Source organism: Arachis hypogaea, chromosome 19 (genome assembly GCF_003086295.3).
Source record: "Arachis hypogaea cultivar Tifrunner chromosome 19, arahy.Tifrunner.gnm2.J5K5, whole genome shotgun sequence".
Lineage (NCBI taxonomy): Eukaryota > Viridiplantae > Streptophyta > Magnoliopsida > Fabales > Fabaceae > Arachis > Arachis hypogaea.
In genome coordinates, this window is record NC_092054.1 from 154,384,407 (window position 1) to 154,403,051 (window position 18,645).

An 18,645-nucleotide genomic window follows, 5' to 3' on the forward strand; every position below is an offset into this window, starting at 1 on the left:
ATAGGATAGAGCTCTTCAAAACGAGAATTTTGACACAAATTTCAAAGAATTTGGCCCAAGATTGGGCCGGACGGACCAAACCGATTGAACTAAGCCCAAAATGGGCCCAAGGCCCGACCGAACCCAACCCATTAAAGAAGACACAGCTTCTTATCTCCCTTCTTCTTCATCATTTACGCTGGGAAACATTTCATGGAGGGAGAAGAACAAAAGCAAAATCTAACCCTCATTCATGGATTTGGATCCTCTAAATTTTGAATTTCACTTTAGAGAGTAAAGTTTGATCTCTCACCCTTGAATGGTTTCTCTCTCATATTTTCTCTTGGTCCCACCTATGAAATAAATGGTGAGAGATCAAACTTTACTCTCTAAAGTGAAATTCAAAATTTAGAGGATCCAAATCCCTCATTCATATACTCAAACCACTATAACTTCCTCATCCGAGCTCCGATCGCTGCACCGTTTGTGGCTACGCGTCCAGCGCATCAAGCTCTATAATTCTATCAGAACAATTTCTTTAGTAAGTCACTTTAGCATTCCAGCCTCTCCTTCCTCTCAATTTTCGAAAATTATGTGTGCCCAAGTTGAGAATTTGTTAATTTTGATTATCTAGGTTCAAATTAGCTTGTGGAGCTTGTTGGTTTTGGCTCTCTTGGTCCAGTGCACGGTGAGGTTTCTTGTCTTGGCCAAATTCTTGGTTTTGTGTATGTGAAATCTGAATTTTGAATCATATATGCATAATAGGTGTGAACTAGGTGTGTGTATACAAGTTTTGTGATTGAATTGTGGACATTTGGAGGCTTGATGAAAGATTGGCACCAAGGTCTTGGTGGTTTTTGTGAGTTGTGGGGCTGTGTGTATGGCTTAAGTGTTGCCTTGGACCAAAGCGGAAATCGGCCAAGGTATGGTTTAGGTTTCGCGTATTTAATATGTAATGCCCTGTAAAAACTTAGGCTAGACGACCCTAGGATAAGTTGAAATGTGTAATTATGTTGATGTTTAGTAACTTTGATGGATTTATTAAATGATATTAAGAATGAGTAGTGATTGATGATTTTGTTGAAAGTGTGGTGTTGGTGTTTGATGATGAATTTAATTAAGTTTGATGGAAGTTGATATAGTGTACTTGAGATAAATTAGCAACTCTTGATGTAAATGTTGAGCTATTCATGAGAGTGATGTGGAGTATTTATTGTTGGTAATTGTTGAATAAAACGGTTAAATGTATATGTTGGTATGGTGACAAGGGAACTATGTATATACATGAGTATAATTGTCATTGATTTGGATTTGGAATTGTGAAGATGCATGTGTATATGTAGGGAGTTATTGAATGATTGAGAATATTGGGTGTGACGTGTTGTAAAATGAATGGAAGGTATGGAGTTGAGTATTGGTATGCTTTGGTTGTGAAATATTTTGGTATGGAATTATATTTTGGTAAAAATAGGGGTTTGGTAAATTTTGGAAAAACTGATTTTTAATGAACTTCGGTAGTCCATAACTTGAATCTCAAATTTTGGATGAAAATGAAATTTGTTTCAAATTAAAGAGGGTTTTATAAGCTTGAGAACGATATAAATTTTGCGGAAAATCGAAGTCTGTAGAGGAAGTTATGGACGCCGGAAATCTGGTGCGAAAAATGGAGAATTTTTAAAATGCAGTAGAACCGGAGTTTCTAGTGTGTGCCTACGCACACTGATGTGCGCACGCACCCAGCGGTAGCAACAACTTCACTTGTGCATATGCACGCCTTTGTACGCACGCACACCTAGTGTTTTACAGAAAATGTGCGTACGCACGCCATGCTGCGCACGCACGCACCAGGATATGCTTTCTGCTGGTGGCGCTCGCATAGGTGAGGCGCACACACACCTAGTAGTTCCTGGTTGGTGTGTGGACGCATGCACTCGTGCGCACGCACACACTCTGCTTTTCACAAATTGTGCACACGCACACACTCTGTTTTTTCAGCACCTGTGTTTTTATGATTCAAACATGGTTTCGAGTCTCTAAACCTCTATTTCTATCCTTTTAACCCTAGATCTTATTAGTAAGCTTAGTAATTAGTTGAAGCTAGGTAATTGAGGTAACTTGGGAATGAAGAAAAGAGGTAAACATGATGAATTATAGGAGAATAATATGAAGGTTAAAAGAAGCTATGATGCCATGGCTATGATGAATGATTACATGATGAATATGAATGGTTATGAATATTATGCGGCTTATGAATTTAATGATATCTGAGATACGAGTCTTCTTCGGTAACAGAACCATGGCTTGCCACCATGTGTTCCAGGTTGAAACTCGATACTCTGTTGACCCTACGTCGTAAGGGTGACCGGGCACGTATAAATTCCCGGAAATGGATATCCCCCATTGAGTAAGATATAAATGAATGAATGATTGTATAAATGATGAATGAATGAGAAATCTATTAATAGACTCATGGGGATGCGCAATGAGGGACAGTCTAAGGTTTTCGGACTTGTTGGGTTGGCTGGATAACCGACAGATGAGCCTCATTAGCCATAGGACATGCATACATCATGTGCATTTTGTTTGTTTTGTCTGCTATGCATTACTTGGGATTGCCTAACTGAATATATATCATGCTAACTGTTATATTCGCTACTTCCACTATCTGTTTCTTACTTGTGCGTGAAATTGTTTGGTTGTTCGTCTCTGCTAAATCAATGGTGATGGAGGAGCAGAGGAAGGGTGGACCGGTTTGGTGGTAATGTTAGGTTTAGAGTAAGAAAGTTTAGAATTCTTTAGGTCATCTACCCCTTTTATGGCTTCTGCTTAGAGTTTAAGTTTTATAACTGTATGTTGGCGTTCTAAGATTGCCTTTGGCATTCCCAGGACCTTATATATTATATGTGTGGCACCTTTACCATGCTGAGAACCTCCGGTTCTCACCCCATACTGTGTTGTTATTTTCAGATGCAGGTCGAGAGGCACCTCGCTAGGCGTCTGGATCCTTGAAGCGGAGTAGTCCATGGGTTCTTTTGATTAGCTGTTTATGTATATGTACTTAGCTTTCTCTCCAAGAAACTTGTTTATTTTGTTCCTCTTAGAGGTTTAAGGAGAGTTAAGGTTCTATTTCTGTATTTTGGGTATTTTGGGATACTTATATATGTATGTAAATATTTTCCGGCCAGCCTTAGCTTCGTAGGCTGAGTTAGGAGCTTGTTATTTTGTATTCTTGATCCTCTATTCCGGCTCTCTGTTTACTTATGCCTTTGAACCTTAGTTTTCTTGGTACGTAAGTTACGTTGTTATGAGCGTTGCGCTTTTTATTTTACGAATTTTGCTTAATCCGTTTTTCAAGACTCCTAGTATACTATATCCTTTGTTATGTATTATTATATATTTTTATTTTAGAGGTCGTAATACCACACCACCTCTATTTTACATCCTAGGTGTAAAGCTCTGTGTGGTAGGGTGTTACAGTATATAAAAAAACACTCCTCATTATAACATTACCCATATTTTGCATCCAACGTTGGTTATACATCCACTTAAAAAGTATGACTATGTAACGTGTATATTAAAATTAGTCACTAAGTCAGCTACTAGTATAAAATATGTTTTAGAATACAAATATACATTGAAAATAAATTAAACCACATGTATTTATACGCAAATACATTGGTGACTGATTTTAATGGCTGATTTTGATGTATAAATAGCATTTAAAAAAAATATTGGTCGTCTAGTAAATTTTTTTTTTATATTTTTCACTATTTAACTTTGACTCTCATTTAATGTATTTTTTTATGTTTATTCTCATTTAATGTTCGGTTATCATTTTCTGAAAAATTATCAGAAATCTTAATTTTATCTCTTAATTATTTTCTAAACTTTTAAATAAAAAATATATATTTAAAATTTTGTTCATCAAGTATTCTAATGATAATTAAAAAGATGAATTACAATTCTCAATTATTATTTGCTCAATTTTTTGGAGTCAATTCATCATTCATGTTTTTATTAAATTCAAATCCCGAATAAAATTATGCATTTAAAGTTTTACAAAAGTACATCTTCACACACGATTCATTATATTTTGTAAGAAATTTTTTGTGAACCATAAAAATTATAACAAACTTTTTTATGGTTTACATTGGACATGATGTCTTTATTTTTTTGCTCTTTTGTAAAAGGAACAATTTTGGCTTTTCATTAAAAAACACCCCTTACCATAACATTATCTATACTTCGTACCATAGTTGTCAGAATCGGACCGAACTGCTTGGTTGGATTAAAAAAATGCAAACCAATCAAAAAATCAGTTCAGTTGAAGTGTCCGAACGTAAAAGAAAAAGAACCGGTGAGAATTGATTCGAATCAGTCGATTTTGGCCAAAATTGATGAACTGACAATTTTAAATAATCTGGCCAGTTCAAAATGCTTTTTTTTACACCTCCTCAAATGACGTTTTTGTTGGTAGTGTAATATATATGTTTAATAGTGGATCTTTTTTTTTTCTGATTATTGGTGTATACAGATGTTTTTGTTGCTGTGCTATATTGTTGTTGTGAATTTATAATTTTATATTGTTGGATGGGGGATATGTACTGTGAATTTAGGATACCTGCTGTTTTTATATTGTTACTGCTCCATATTATTTCTGACTATTTTATATTTTTTATTTCCGTGAGATTGGTTCAACCAGTAACTCACCAGTTGAACCAATTAACCAATAGTCTGACTGGTTCGATTACCGATTCAGTTCTAACAACTATGCTTTGCACCCAATGTTGGCTATATATTGGCTAAAGATTGGTTGGTCATCGAATAAACTTCTATTTTACATTATTTTTCGCTGTTTAATGTTGGCTCGTTTAATGCTTGGTTATCTTTTCTCTAAAAATGATCGAGAATCCTGGCTTATTTTTCTCTCATTATAACATTACCCATATTTTTCACCCAATGTTGGTTATACATCCACTAAAAAACTATGACTATGTAATGTGTACAATTAAATCAGTCACTAAGTTAGCCACCATTATAAAATACATGTTAGAATACAAATACAGATTGAAATTAAATTAAATCACATATGTATTTATACACAAATACATTGGTGACTGATTTTAATGGCTAATTTTGATGTAGAAATTAGCATTTTTTTTAAAAAAATATTGGCCGTCTAATAAAATTTTATTTTATATTTTTCACTATTTAACGTTGACTTTCATTTCATGTCTTTTTCTTATGTTTATTCTTATTTAATGTTCGGTTATCTTTTTCTGAAAAATGATCAAAAATCTTAATTTAATCTCTTAATTATTTTCTAAACTTTTAAATAAAGAAATAATATATATTTAAAATTTTGTTAATTAAGTATTCTAATGATAATTAGAAAGATGAATTACAATTCTCAATTATTATTTGCTCAATTTTTTGAAGTCAATTCATCATTCATGTTTTTATTAAATTCAAATCCCCAATAAAATTATGCATTTAAAGTTTTACAAAAATACATCTTCACACATGATTCATTATATTTTGCAAGAAATTTTTTGTGAATAGTAAAAATTATATCAAACTTTTTTATGGTTTACATTGGACATGATGTCTTTGTTTTTTTGCTCTGTTGTAAAAGGAACAATTTTGGCCTTTCATTAAAAAACACTCCTTACCATAACATTATCCATACTTCGTACTATAGTTGACAGAATCGGACCGATCTGCTCGATCGGACTAAAAAACTGACAAACTAATCACAAAATCGGTTCAGTGAGGTGTCCGAATGTAAAAGAAAAAGAACTAGAGAGAATTGATTTTGAATCGGTCGATTTTGGCCAAAATAAGTGAACCGACAATTTTAAATAATCTAGCCAGTTCAAAATGCGTTTTTTTAGTACACCTCCACAAATGATGTTTTTATTGGAAGTATAATATATATGTTTAATAGTGGATCGTTTTTTTTTTCTGATTATTGGTGTATATGTTGTTTTTGTTGTTGTGCTATATTGTTGTTGTGAATTTATAATTTTATATTGTTGGATGGGGGATAGGTTCTGTGAATTTAGGATACCTGATGCTTTTATATTGTTGTTGTTCCATATTATTTCTGACAATTTTATATTTTTTATTTACGTGAGAGACTTACCAGTTGAACTAATTAACCAATAGTCTGACTGGTTCGATTACCGATTTAGTTCTAACAACTATGCTTTACACCCAATGTTGGCTATATACTGGCTAAAGATTTGTTGGTCATCGAATAAACTTCTATTTTATATTATTTTTCATGTTTAACGTTGACTCATTTAATGCTTGGTTATCTTTTCTCAAAAAATAATCGAGAATCCTAGCTTATTTTCATTTCATTATAACATTACCTATATTTTGCACATAGTATTGGTCATAGATCTACAAAAAAAGTTTGACTATGCAACGTATACATCAGAATCAATCACTAAGTCAGCTACCAGTATAAAATACATGTTAGAATACAAATACAAATCAAAATAAAATAAACCACAAATGTATCTATACACAAGTACATTGTTGACTAAGTTTAATGGCTGATTTTGGTATAAAAATAGTATTTTTAAAAAAATATTGGTTGTCTAATAAAATTTTATTTTATATTTTTCACTATTTAACATTTACTCTCATTTAATGCCTTTTTTTTATGTTTATTCTCATTTAATGTTTTGTTATCTTTTTCTGAAAAATGATAAGAAATCTTAATTTGATCTCTTAATTATTTTCTAAACTTTTAAATAAAAAATAATATACATTTAATATTTTGTTAATTAAGTATTCTAATGATAATTAGAAAGTTGAATTACAATTCTCAATTATTATTCGCTCAATTTTTTGGAGTCAATTCATCATTCCTGTTTTTATTAAATTCAAATCCCTAATAAAATTATGCATTTAAAGTTTTACAAAAATACGTCTTCGCACATGATTCATTATATTTTGCAAGAAATTGTGTGAACAGTAAAAATTGTAACTAACTTTTTTATGGTTTACATTGGACAAGATGTCTTTGTTTTTTTGCTCTATTGAAAAAGGAACGATTTTGGCTTTTCATTAAAAAACACTCTTAATAAAATATTATCCATACTTCGCACCATGGTTGTCAGAATCGAACCAAACCGCTTGTTTGGACTAAAAAACTGAGAAAGCAATCACAAAATTGATTCAGTTGAGGTATCTGACCGTAAAAGAAAAAGAACCAGTGAGAATTGATTTGAATTGGTCGATTTTGGCCAAAATTGGTGAACCGACAATTTTAAATAATCTAATCGGTTCAAAATGCTTTTTTTTTGTACACCACCCCAAATGACGTTTTTGTTGGTAGTGTAATAGATAGGTTTAATAGTGGATTGTTTATTTTTTTTATTATTGGTGTATATGGTTTTTTTTGTTGCTGTGCTATATTGTTGTTGTGAATTTTTAATTTTATTTTGTTGGATAGGGGATAGGTTATGTGAATTTAGGATATCTGCTACTTTTATATTATTGCTTTTCCATATTATTTCTGACTATTTTATATTTTTATTTACGTGAGTTCAGTTTAATCAGTGACTCACTAGTTGAACCAATTAACCAATAGTCTGACTGGTTTAATTACCGATTCAGTTCTAACAACTATAGTTTGCACCCAATAATGGCTATATACTGGCTAAAGATTTGTTGGTCATCGAATAAACTTCTATTTTATATTATTTTTCACTGTTTAACGTTGACTCATTTAATGCTTGTTTATTTTTTTCCAAAAAATGATCGAGAATCCTGGTTTATTTTCCTCTCATTATAACATTACGCATATTTTGCACCCAATGTTGGTTATACATCCACTAAAAAAGTTTGACTATGCAACATGTACACCAAAATCAGTCACTAAGTCAACCACTGGTATAAAATACATGTTAGAATACAAATATACATTGAAAATAAATTAAAGCATTAGTATTTATACACAAATACATTGTTGACTGATTTTAATGGCTGATTTTCGTGTACAAATAGAATTTTTTTAAAAAATATTGGTGGTCTAATAAAATCTTATTTTATATTTTCCACTATTTAACATTAACTCTCATTTAATGTCTTTTTTATGTTTATTCTCATTTAATGTTTGGTTATCTTTTTCTAAAAAATTACCAGAAATCTTAATTTGATCTGTTAATTGTTTTCTAAACTTTTAAATAAAAAGTTATATATATTTAATATTTTGTTAATTAAGTATTGAAATGATAATTAGAAAAATGAATTACAATTCTCAATTATTATTTGCTCAATTTTTTGGAGTCAATTCATCATTCCTGTTTTTGTTAAATTCAAATCCACAATAAAATTATGCATTTAAAGTTTTATAAAAATACGTCTTCACACATGATTCATTATATTTTTGCAAGAAATTTTTTATGAACAGTAAAAATTGTAACTAACATTTTTATGGTTTACATTGGGCATGATGTCTTTGTTTTTTCGCTCTATTGAAAAAAGAACAATTTTGGCTTTTCATTAAAAAACACTCCTACTATAACATTATTCATACTTCGCACCTTGGTTGTCAGAATCGGACCGAACCCCTTGTTCGGACAAAAAAACTGACAAAGCAATCACAAAATTGGTTCAGTTGAGGTATCTGACCGTAAAAGAAAAAGAACCAGTGAGAATTGATTTGAATCGGTTGATTTTGGCAATTTTAAATAATCTAGCCGGTTCAAAATGATTTTTTTTTGGTACACCTCCCCAAATGACGTTTTTGTTGGTAGTGTAATATATAGGTTTAATAGTGGATTGTGTTTTTTTTCCTGATTATTGCTGTATATGGTTTTTTTTATTGTTGTGCTATATTGTTGTTGTGAATTTATCATTTTATATTGTTGAATAGGGGATAGGTTCTGTGAATTTAGAATACCTGATACTTTTATATTGTTGCTTTTCCATATTATTTCTGACTATTTTATATTTTTATTTACGTGAGTTAAGTTTAACTAGTGACTCACCAGTTGAACCAATTAACCAATAGTCTGACTGGTTCGATTACCGATTCAATTCTAATAACTATAGTTTGCACCCAATAATGGCTACATACTGGCTAAAGATTTGTTGGTCTTCGAATAAACTTCTATTTTATATTATTTTTCACTGTTTAACGTTGACTCATTTAATGCTTGGTTATCTTTTTCCGAAAAATGATCGAGAATCTTGGCTTATTTTCCTCTCATAATAACATTACGCATATTTTGCACCCAATGTTGGTTATACATCCACTAAAAATTTTTGACTATGCAACAAGTACACCAAAATCAGTTACTAAGTCAGCCACTAGTATAAAATACATGTTATAATACAAATACATATTGAAAATAAATTAAACCATATGTATTTATGCACAAATATATTGGTAACTTATTTTAATGACTGATTTTCGTGTATAAATAGCATTTTTAAAAAAAATATTGGATGTCTAATAAAATTTTATTTTATATTTTTCACTATTTAACATTGACTCTCTTGAATAATGTGTTTTTTTTATTCTCATTTAATGTTTGGTTATCTTTTTTTGAAAAATTACCAAAAATCTTAATCTGATCTCTTAATTATTTTCTAAACTTTTAAATAAAAAAATAATATATATTTAATATTTTGTTAATTAAGTATTCAAATGATAATTAGAAAGATGAATTACAATTCTCAATTATTATTTGCTCAATTTTTTGGAGTCAATTTGTCATTCTTGTTTTTTTATTAAATTCAAATCCCCAATTAAATTATGCATTTAAAGTTTTCCAAAAACACGTCTTCACAAATGATTCATTATATTTTGCAAGAAATTTTTTGTGAACAGTAAAAACTGTAACTAACTTTTTTATGGTTTACATTGGACATGATGTCTTTGGTTTTTTGCTCTATTGAAAAAGGATCAATTTTGGCTTTTCATTAAAAAAATACTCTTACTACAATATTATCCATACTTCGCACCATGGTTGTCAGAATCGGACCGAACCGCTTGTTCGGACTAAAAAACTGAGAAAGCAATCACAAAATTGGTTCAGTTGAGGTATCTGACCGTAAAAGAAAAAGAACTAGTAAGAATTGATTTGAATCGGTCGATTTTGGCCAAAATTGGTGAACCAACAATTTTAAATAATCTAACCGGTTCAAAATGCTTTTTTTTTGTACACCACCCCAAATGACGTTTTTGTTGGTAGTGTAATATATAGGTTTAATAGTGGATTGTTTATTTTTTCGGATTATTGGTGTATATGGTTTTTTTTGTTGTTGTGCTATATTGTTGTTGTGAATTTTTAATTTTATATTGTTGGATAGGGGATAGGTTCTGTGAATTCAGGATACCTGCTACTTTTATATTGTTGCTTTTCCATATTATTTCTGACTATTTTATATTTTATTTACGTGCGTCCAGTTCAACCAGTGACTCACCAGTTGAACAAATTAACCAATAGTCTGACTGGTTCGATTACTGATTCAGTTCTAACAACTATAGTTTGCACCCAATTTTCTGGCTAAAGATTTGTTGGTCATCAAATAAACTTCTATTTTATATTATTTTTCACTGTTTAACGTTGACTCATTTAATGCTTGGTTATCTTTTTCCGAAAAATGATCGAGAATCCTGGCTTGTTTTCCTCTCATTATAACATTACGCATATTTTGCACCCAATGTTGGTTATACATCCACTAAAAAAGTTTGATTATGCAACATGTACACCAAAATCAGTCACTAAGTCAACCACTAGTATAAAATACATGTAAGAAACAAATATACAATGAAAATAAATTAAACCATATGTATTTATACACAAATATATTGGTGACTAATTTTAATTGTTGATTTTCGTGTACAAATTGCATTTTTTTTTAAATATTGGTCGTCTAATAAAATTTTATTTTATATTTTTCACTATTTGACATTGACTCTCATTTAATGTCTTTTTTTTATGTTTATTCTCATTTAATGTTTGGTTATCTTTTTCTGAAAAATTACCAAAAATCTTAATTTGATCTCTTAATTATTTTCTAAACTTTTAAATAAAAAAATATATAATTAATAATTTTTAATTAAGTATTCTAATGATAATTAGAAAGATGAATTACAATTCTCAATTATTATTTGCTCAATTTTTTGGAGTCAATTCATCATTCCTGTTTTTATTAAATTCAAATCCATAATAAAATTATGCATTTAAAGTTTTACAAAAATACGTCTTCACATATGATTCATTATATTTTGCAAGAAATTTTTTGTGAACATTAAAAATTGTAACTAACTTTTTTATGGTTTACATTGGACATAATGTCTTTGTTTTTTTGCTCTATTGAAAAAGGAACAATTTTGGCTTTTCATTAAAAAACACTCTTACTATAACATTATCCATACTTCGCACCATGGGTGTCAGAATCGGACCGAACCGTTGTTTGGACTAAAAAACTGACTAAGTAATCACAAAATTGGTTCGGTTGAGGTATCTGACCATAAAAGAAAAAGAACCAGCGAAAATCTATTTGAATCGGTCGATTTTGTCTAAAATCGGTGAACCGACAATTTTAAATAATCTAGCCAGTTCAAAATGATTTTTTTTTTTGGTACACCTCCCCAAATGACGTTTTTGTTGGTAGTGTAATATATAGGTTTTATAGTGGATTGTTTTTTTTTTTTCTCATTATTGGTGTATATGGTTGTTTTTGTTGTTGTGCTATATTGTTGTTGTGAATTTATAATTTTATATTGTTGGATAGGGAATATGTTCTGTGAATTTAGGATTCCTGCTACTTTTATATTGTTGCTGTTCCATATTATTTCTGACTATTTTATATTTTTTATTTATTTGAGATCGGTTCAAACAGTGACTCACCAGTTGAACTAATTAACCAGTTAACCAATAGTTTGACTGGTTCCATTACTGATTCAATTCTAACAACTATGCTTTGCACCCAATGTTGGCTGTATATTGGCTAAAGATTTGTTGGTTATTGAATAAACTTCTATTTTATATTCTTTTTCACTGTTTAACGTCGACTCATTTAATACTTGGTTATCTTTTCCCGAAAAATAATCGAGAATCCTGGCTTATTTTCTTAAATTTTGTTAACTTCTAAATAAAAAAAGTGTTGAATATTTTTTATATTTTTTGTTTTAAAAAATAACATATATTAAGTATTAGAATAATAAAAAAAAATTTAGCTAACATGTGCTCTTAGAGCTCATATAAGACTACAATTAGCGAAAGTTTTTAAATTTTTTTAAAAAATGTAAAACAAATGCATTGCAAACTTAAAAATAAAAACTTTTTCAATTTATAATCTTAACAGGTATCCTTAGAACACAAGTTAGCAAAACCCTAATTATAAAGATGAATTACAATTCTCGTTCATCATTTACTCATTTTTCAAGTCAATTCATCATTTATGTAGTCTATTAAATTCAAATCCACAATGAGATTATACATTTATGGTGTTACCAAAATACGTTTGAAACTACTTTGCACGAAAAAAGGTTAGGATTTTCACTCTACACTATAAATTACGAAGTTCTCCTTTCTTGCATTGTCGCGGTTTTCACATTGGTGTCTTCGGCGAAAATGAAGCCAACGCCATTGTTCATGGAAGTTGACCTCAAATGCACGGTCCTAAAATTCAAGGAGAGGCTGCAAACGCTTCTTACGCTTCCCATTTCAGACCAACATCTGTTGTTCAACATGCAGATCCTTGAACATGATCAGGTCTTGGAGTCATATGGCATCGCTGAACACTCTCGCATTCAGGTGATCTTCGCGTTGGTGCCAGGTAGTGTGTATGCAAACATGGTGGTTAAGGTTCGAGGTGGTAGCAGTAGCACCACCGATCCTGCAGCAGAGACTTTCTCAGTGCTGGTTTCATCCAGGAATATTCCAAGCTTCAAGTTTAATGTTCGAGTCACTGCTGGAGATATGCTTCGCAAGTTGAGTGAAAATCTGCAGAATTTCTGAGAGAATATTACTCCTGTAGTTAAGGATGGGTGCCACATTCTTCACCATGGCCGAGTGATGGAACGTGATAGATCCATGGAGTGGCAACAGGTTGAGCTTGGTGACAAGATTGAGATCATTCCTAGAGCCACTGACTAAGCCGAAGGAATATGATTTGCTTGTTTATTGCTGAATATGGTTTGATGTTAGATATTGAGGCGAAAATAAATGGACCATGTAGTTTTGGTCCTTGATAATAATATCATTTAATATTGAGAAATCTTGTGTGTTTTGATGCATGGTAATTTTTAGGGGGTTTTGCATTATTGTCGAAATCATCTCTGATCTTCCTTGTTCACACATCCCTTGTGAGACTGCTATTCCTTGTGTTAAATCTATGTGGTTTCCAATAAAATAGAGAATACAGTTGATATGAGAAAAATGCAAACCAGTTGAATCCTATGCTGTAATACTTGCATATGTTGATATGATAATTCAGTTTCTCTCTGGTAATTTGGAAGAATAAAAATAGAGTGGATTTTGATAAAAGATAAGGCAACTCTCCGCTTACAAATTCAAATATTATATATTAATTTTTAAATCAATCAAAATTCCATGATGCTAATATGCTATAGTTGTAACTTACAAGTTACAAAACATAATGTTTATTGTTTCTCTCATTTTTCAAAACCAGATTCACATTATTATTAAGTCGCTTATATTGCGTGTTTCCATATGAAAACAGTAGATATACATAACAATTAAATTAAAACTTTACCATTAAGTAAAATACTTAACTAAGTCCAACTAAATTATTTGTTTTCCAGCTTCTTCTCCTTTTCCTTCTCATTCTCTTTCATTATCATCGTCGTCACTACCACCACACCACCACCTCCATTTCCATCTCCTCCTCTTCCTTTTCTCATATGAATTTCTTTGATATCCTCCTTCTTTTCTTTTTCCTCCTCTATCATCATCATTGTTATTGTTATTGTCATCATCGTCGTCTTCATTTTATACGTAGAACAGTTCAAATTCAGAATGCACTGAAATTACTTAATGATGATGACACACAAACAAACTCAGTTCAAAACAAGCACAAACCAAATGCACCTTAAATCTAGAATGCACCGAAATTACTTAATAATGACGACATACAAGCAAACTCAGTTCAAAATAAGTACACAAACTAGATTCAATTCAATCATCCACAAAAATACATGCAGGTAAATTTTAAATCCAGAAAAGTCATCAATAATGACACCAGAAGTACTACAATTATCTTGCATGAACTAATTAACCAAATCCAAGTCAATGAAACCAAGCGCACCTTATTTAAATTCAGAATGCACCGAAATTACTTAACGATGACAACACACAAACAAACTCAGTTAAAAAAAAAGACCAAGTGCAACTTATTTAAATCCATAATGTACCGAAATTACTTAATAATGATGACACACAAACAAATTCAACTTAAAACAAACACACAAACTAGATTCAATCATCCACAAAAATACATGCATGTAAATTTTAAATCCAAAAAAGTCATTAATATGGCTTAAATGACACCAAAAATACTATAATTAACTTACATGAACTAATTACATCAAATCCAATTCAATGAGACCAAATGCACCTTATTTAAATCCAGAATGCACCGAGTTACTTAATGATGACGACACACAAACAAACTCAGTTCAAAACAAGCACAAACCAAATGCACCTTATCTAAATCCAGAATGCAATGAAATTACTTAATGATGATGATACACAAACAAATTCAGTTCACAACAAGCACACAAACAAGATTCAATCAATCACAAAAACACATGCATATAAATTTTAAATCTAGCTAATATATTCTGCATAACTCATAACATCTCCTCCTCATTCTTTTTCATCATTATCTTCTTTTCTTGTTCATCTTCTTTTTGTTTTACCTTCTCATGATTCTTCTGGTTTTACTCTCTTAACAAGAATAAAAAAAGAAAAAATCAAACAAAAAGAAAAAGAAACACATAATGCTGCAAAATCACTAGGAAGGGGAAAAGGAAAAGAAAAAAAACGCAGCGGCAACAGTAGCAATAAAAGAACGACGATGAGGAGGAAATACACAAATGAGGAGGAGCGTGGGAATGTTCAATGTAGTTGGAGCGTGTATTCACACTTTCACTAATGAAACTAATTTTCGTTGAGTTTGGACCAACTTTGTTAGACTTAGTAGTTGGAGCATGTAGCATAACGGTAACAATTAACTTACGGATTATGCAATTAAACAAAGTAATAAACAAATATATACTGCATGACATGCTTATTACCACATTAATTGTCAAATTTATGGACCTCAGCTTGTAAGAAATAAGATTTCTAACATGGTTTAATTACACCTGGACTACTAAATTGACTATACATCATGCATATCAGAAAATTCTATATCAAATGCAAACTATTTTTGGTTTCGTCAATATACCATAAGATATTGAAATTGGTGAAGTACAACATATAAACCCACTCATGTATCACAAGACAATAGGGTTCCATTGTGTTTCAGTTTTGTTCACAAAACACATTCAATTGACATAATAGCCACATTATAAATGGGTGCAAAATTGACAGCAGGTTCTACTTGTTAACAGAGTCAGAATAATTTGTTAGGCTATTGCTCATACCTTCAGCCGAGTTTGAGAGGGGCTGCTTTTAGTTGTATCAAAGAGTCGTAAGGGATGCGGCATGTATTCCAGCATAAGCCATCTGAAAGAATCGCCAGCACTTCTCATTCAGCCATAGACCCTTCCTTTGTATTTGAATTCAAGGCCCTGACGCAGAGCCGAGGCTTCGTACTAACAAGGTTCCTAGGGAGGACAGAGACAGCAACCACTATCGACCCGTTTGGCACTCCGGAAATGGGGAGCACTTCGACAAGAACACACAGCTGCAACAATAGAGTCAATACTGAGAGTATGCACAAATGTGAGTAGCACAAGCTAGACTATGTTTGGGGGCGTACATCATGTTTACCTCTGGAGTCCTGAGGTCAACTACTGAATCTCCCACCACACCATTGACTGCAGAAGCCACTATGCCAAAGCACTTATTGCGGTCTAGCAAACTGAATGCATTGGAATCCTATGATTTTTCTTTCACAGACTTCGTCTCTTCAATTCCTCTTCGGTTGTACCCAACAGAAAACTACAGAATAAAATACAATACTGCTAAACATGGACTTTGATTGTCTAAAACTTATATCGTATGAGATTGGTTTAAGATTTTAATTCATCTACAAATATCAAGACTTGTTGATGAGTACAGGACTTATCATGAGGTGAGGCTCATTTGCATCAGAAAGGTAATATTGTATTGCACCTTTACAGGTCGTTCAAGTATGTTCTGTTTATCATCCACAAACTTTTTAACTAGCATTGATACTACTTCTTGCAGCTCTTTTTCATTTAAACCACAGGTAGCCTGGATTGGGAAAATGCGACGGCACCAGCCGCAGAGAAAATTTGCTCACCATTAGTGCCAGAAAAGACGTGAACTGAAATCACTCACTAAAAGACTTTTCTAGTCTCCGTTCGCAAACCTAATATGCCCACTCAACAAAAATTAGAAGCAAGATATGCAATTCCACATTTTTATCAATCGTTTCAAAAGCTTAAAGTTACTGCATCAATGGTTGTTAGGGCTTGAAGGCTGAACAAATGTATCAGTGTTTTCTTGAACAAAAATCTTGGCTCAACTTTTCTTCAAGAAATACGTCTTCATTTTCTTCCATGGCCAGGAGGGAATGGCATAAATCCACACCACCATTTACTTCCTAGAACCATGAACACGACATTTTGAACTAACACTAAAAGCATAAGCAAATTTACTTACGCTGGCGATTTAACACTCCCAGATTCATAAGCTTGAATGATATTTGACACAATATCAACAGTGTCCGGCAATGCGTCCTCCGGAAATGTAAAGAGAAGCAAACCACTCCTTGTAAGCTTAACCAGGGAAAGACCAGGAACTCCTTCGGCGTCTGTCTCTGCTCTATTACCGCTCCCACTTAAAAGCTTACCTGCCACCATTGAGGCCATGAATTTTCAGTTCAACAAACCAAAAACACTACCTTCTTCTCCCTCCCAAAACTGGAAGACATAAAAAAGAAGGTCCAACTATATATACTCAATACCATCTCCAGAGTTAGCAGTGGCAGAGGCTGTTTCCTTTTCCTTGTTGTCCAAACACTCCTCAGCATCATCTTCTGTGCATACCCTTCTTTTCTTAGAAGCATTATCATCTTCAAGGTCGTTCAAACTGTTATAAGAACCCTTGCTGAAGGGCCTGGCAAACTGTATGAAAAGTTAGAAGATCTTGTTTGTGCATTAATATACTCCAATCTCTCTAATGAATGAATTGTACAGAGAATCATTATTTGCTAACCAATCATGCTAAGTTTACATAAAAAATCAGTCACCAATCCGCCACTGCGTATAGAAATCTGTATTTGAAATCTCAAATTTTTTTTTTATTATACTACTAAAAAAAAGTTTGATTATTCTACTATGGCTGATTATTCCAGTAGTTAATTATTTAGTTAGAAAAAAATATGAATCAACGTGTATAAATTTACACAAATAATGACTTTTTGTGTGTGCATGTAGCATTTTCTTTTGATTATTAATAGCATTTAACATTAAAACATGAGAATAATAACGGTGAAGAGAAGAGGGTAAAGAAAGGGGGAACCTTGTGGAGTATAGAGATTGCTTCCTTGGTAGCGCTTTTCTCCCGTTCTGTAAAACATGATTCCAAATTGGTATATATATAGAAAAGAGAGCTAACTGAACAGTGGGAAAATGGAGAAAGAAGAGAAGAGAAGGAAGTAACTGACTGATAGTACAAGTGATAAGAAAGCCCGAATGGGAGCCATGAAGGAGAGAGGAGGGGGCGCTGTAGTCGAACCGGGGAAGCTTGATCACCGCCGAGTGCTGCTCCCATGGAGACATCTCTTTCTTCTCTTTCTTTGTGTTCATTCCTTCCAGTTATTGTGGCTGCTCCGCCATCCTCCGCCATTCTCTGCGTTTGTTGTACTCCCCGTCCGCCGCTACCTTCCTCGTCTTAAATGACAAACCATCGCGTCGAAAAGGAAAACTGAACCCTTTCTTTTTTTAACTTCCAAAAATTACTTTATTGTTTAGAATAAATAAACAAAGAAGATATAATATAAAATAAAGAAGAATAAATAGATGGGGAGAATATTGATATTTACTAATATAATTATCTTGTCTTATTATAATATAAGTAATAAAAATATTATTTATATATTAAAATCAGATACTAGAATCAGTTATTAATGTATTTGTGTATAAATATATGTGTAGTTTAATTTATTTTTAATGTATATTTATATTTCAGTATGTATTTTATACTGGTGGCTAATTTTGATGATTAATTTTGGTGTACTCATAGCATAACTCTATAAGTAATTTATATATTTGTTAGTATATTGTAATTTAAAAAAATCTACAGAAAGAAAAGAAAATTTTATATGTTATTGCAATGTAAAGTAAGAGGGAAAAGTATTTGTTATTATTATTTTTCTGTGTGTTATTAACTATACACATATTAGACTTTGATTTTTCAAATTTCATTAAAGCCTTCTTTCATTGAGAAACTGAGCCGTCCAAGGATTAATGGA

The 18,645-nt window shown here is 31.8% G+C and overlaps 1 protein-coding gene across 9 annotated transcripts; it reads right to left on the minus strand.

Moving 5' to 3' along the window:
- Positions 1 to 12,336: 12,336 nt before the first annotated feature.
- On the minus strand, positions 12,337 to 18,161 carry LOC112778022 (uncharacterized). Of its 9 annotated transcripts, XM_072227942.1 has the most exons (8): positions 17,839 to 18,161; positions 17,694 to 17,740; positions 17,137 to 17,296; positions 16,833 to 17,022; positions 15,975 to 16,145; positions 15,626 to 15,888; positions 13,752 to 13,999; positions 12,337 to 13,348 (listed from the first exon to the last, which is right to left on the minus strand). In XM_072227942.1, the coding sequence occupies exons 1-5, from the start codon at positions 17,978 to 17,980 to the stop codon at positions 16,097 to 16,099; spliced, it is 588 nt and encodes a 195-aa protein (XP_072084043.1). In that variant the 5' UTR covers positions 17,981 to 18,161; the 3' UTR covers positions 12,337 to 13,348; positions 13,752 to 13,999; positions 15,626 to 15,888; positions 15,975 to 16,096. The 9 variants fall into 9 exon arrangements, with proteins under 9 accessions (XP_072084043.1, XP_072084044.1, XP_072084042.1 ...); XM_072227943.1 differs by lacking the exon at positions 13,752 to 13,999 and having other exon boundaries at positions 12,337 to 13,142; XM_072227941.1 differs by lacking the exon at positions 12,337 to 13,348 and having other exon boundaries at positions 13,494 to 13,999.
- Between the last annotated feature and the right edge of the window lie 484 nt (positions 18,162 to 18,645).

Bases quoted from the DNA above. Each gene is read 5' to 3' on its own strand.
- LOC112778022 (XM_072227943.1), bottom strand. From the start codon at position 17,980: ATGAACACAAAGAAAGAGAAGAAAGAGATGTCTCCATGGGAGCAGCAC. The intron at 17,741-17,838 runs GTCAGTTACTTC...CATGTTTTACAG, and splicing joins TCTTATCACTTGTACTATCA to AACGGGAGAAAAGCGCTACC. The intron at 16,146-16,832 runs GTAAGTAAATTT...TTTATTCTGTAG, and splicing joins GGGAGTGTTAAATCGCCAGC to TTTTCTGTTGGGTACAACCG.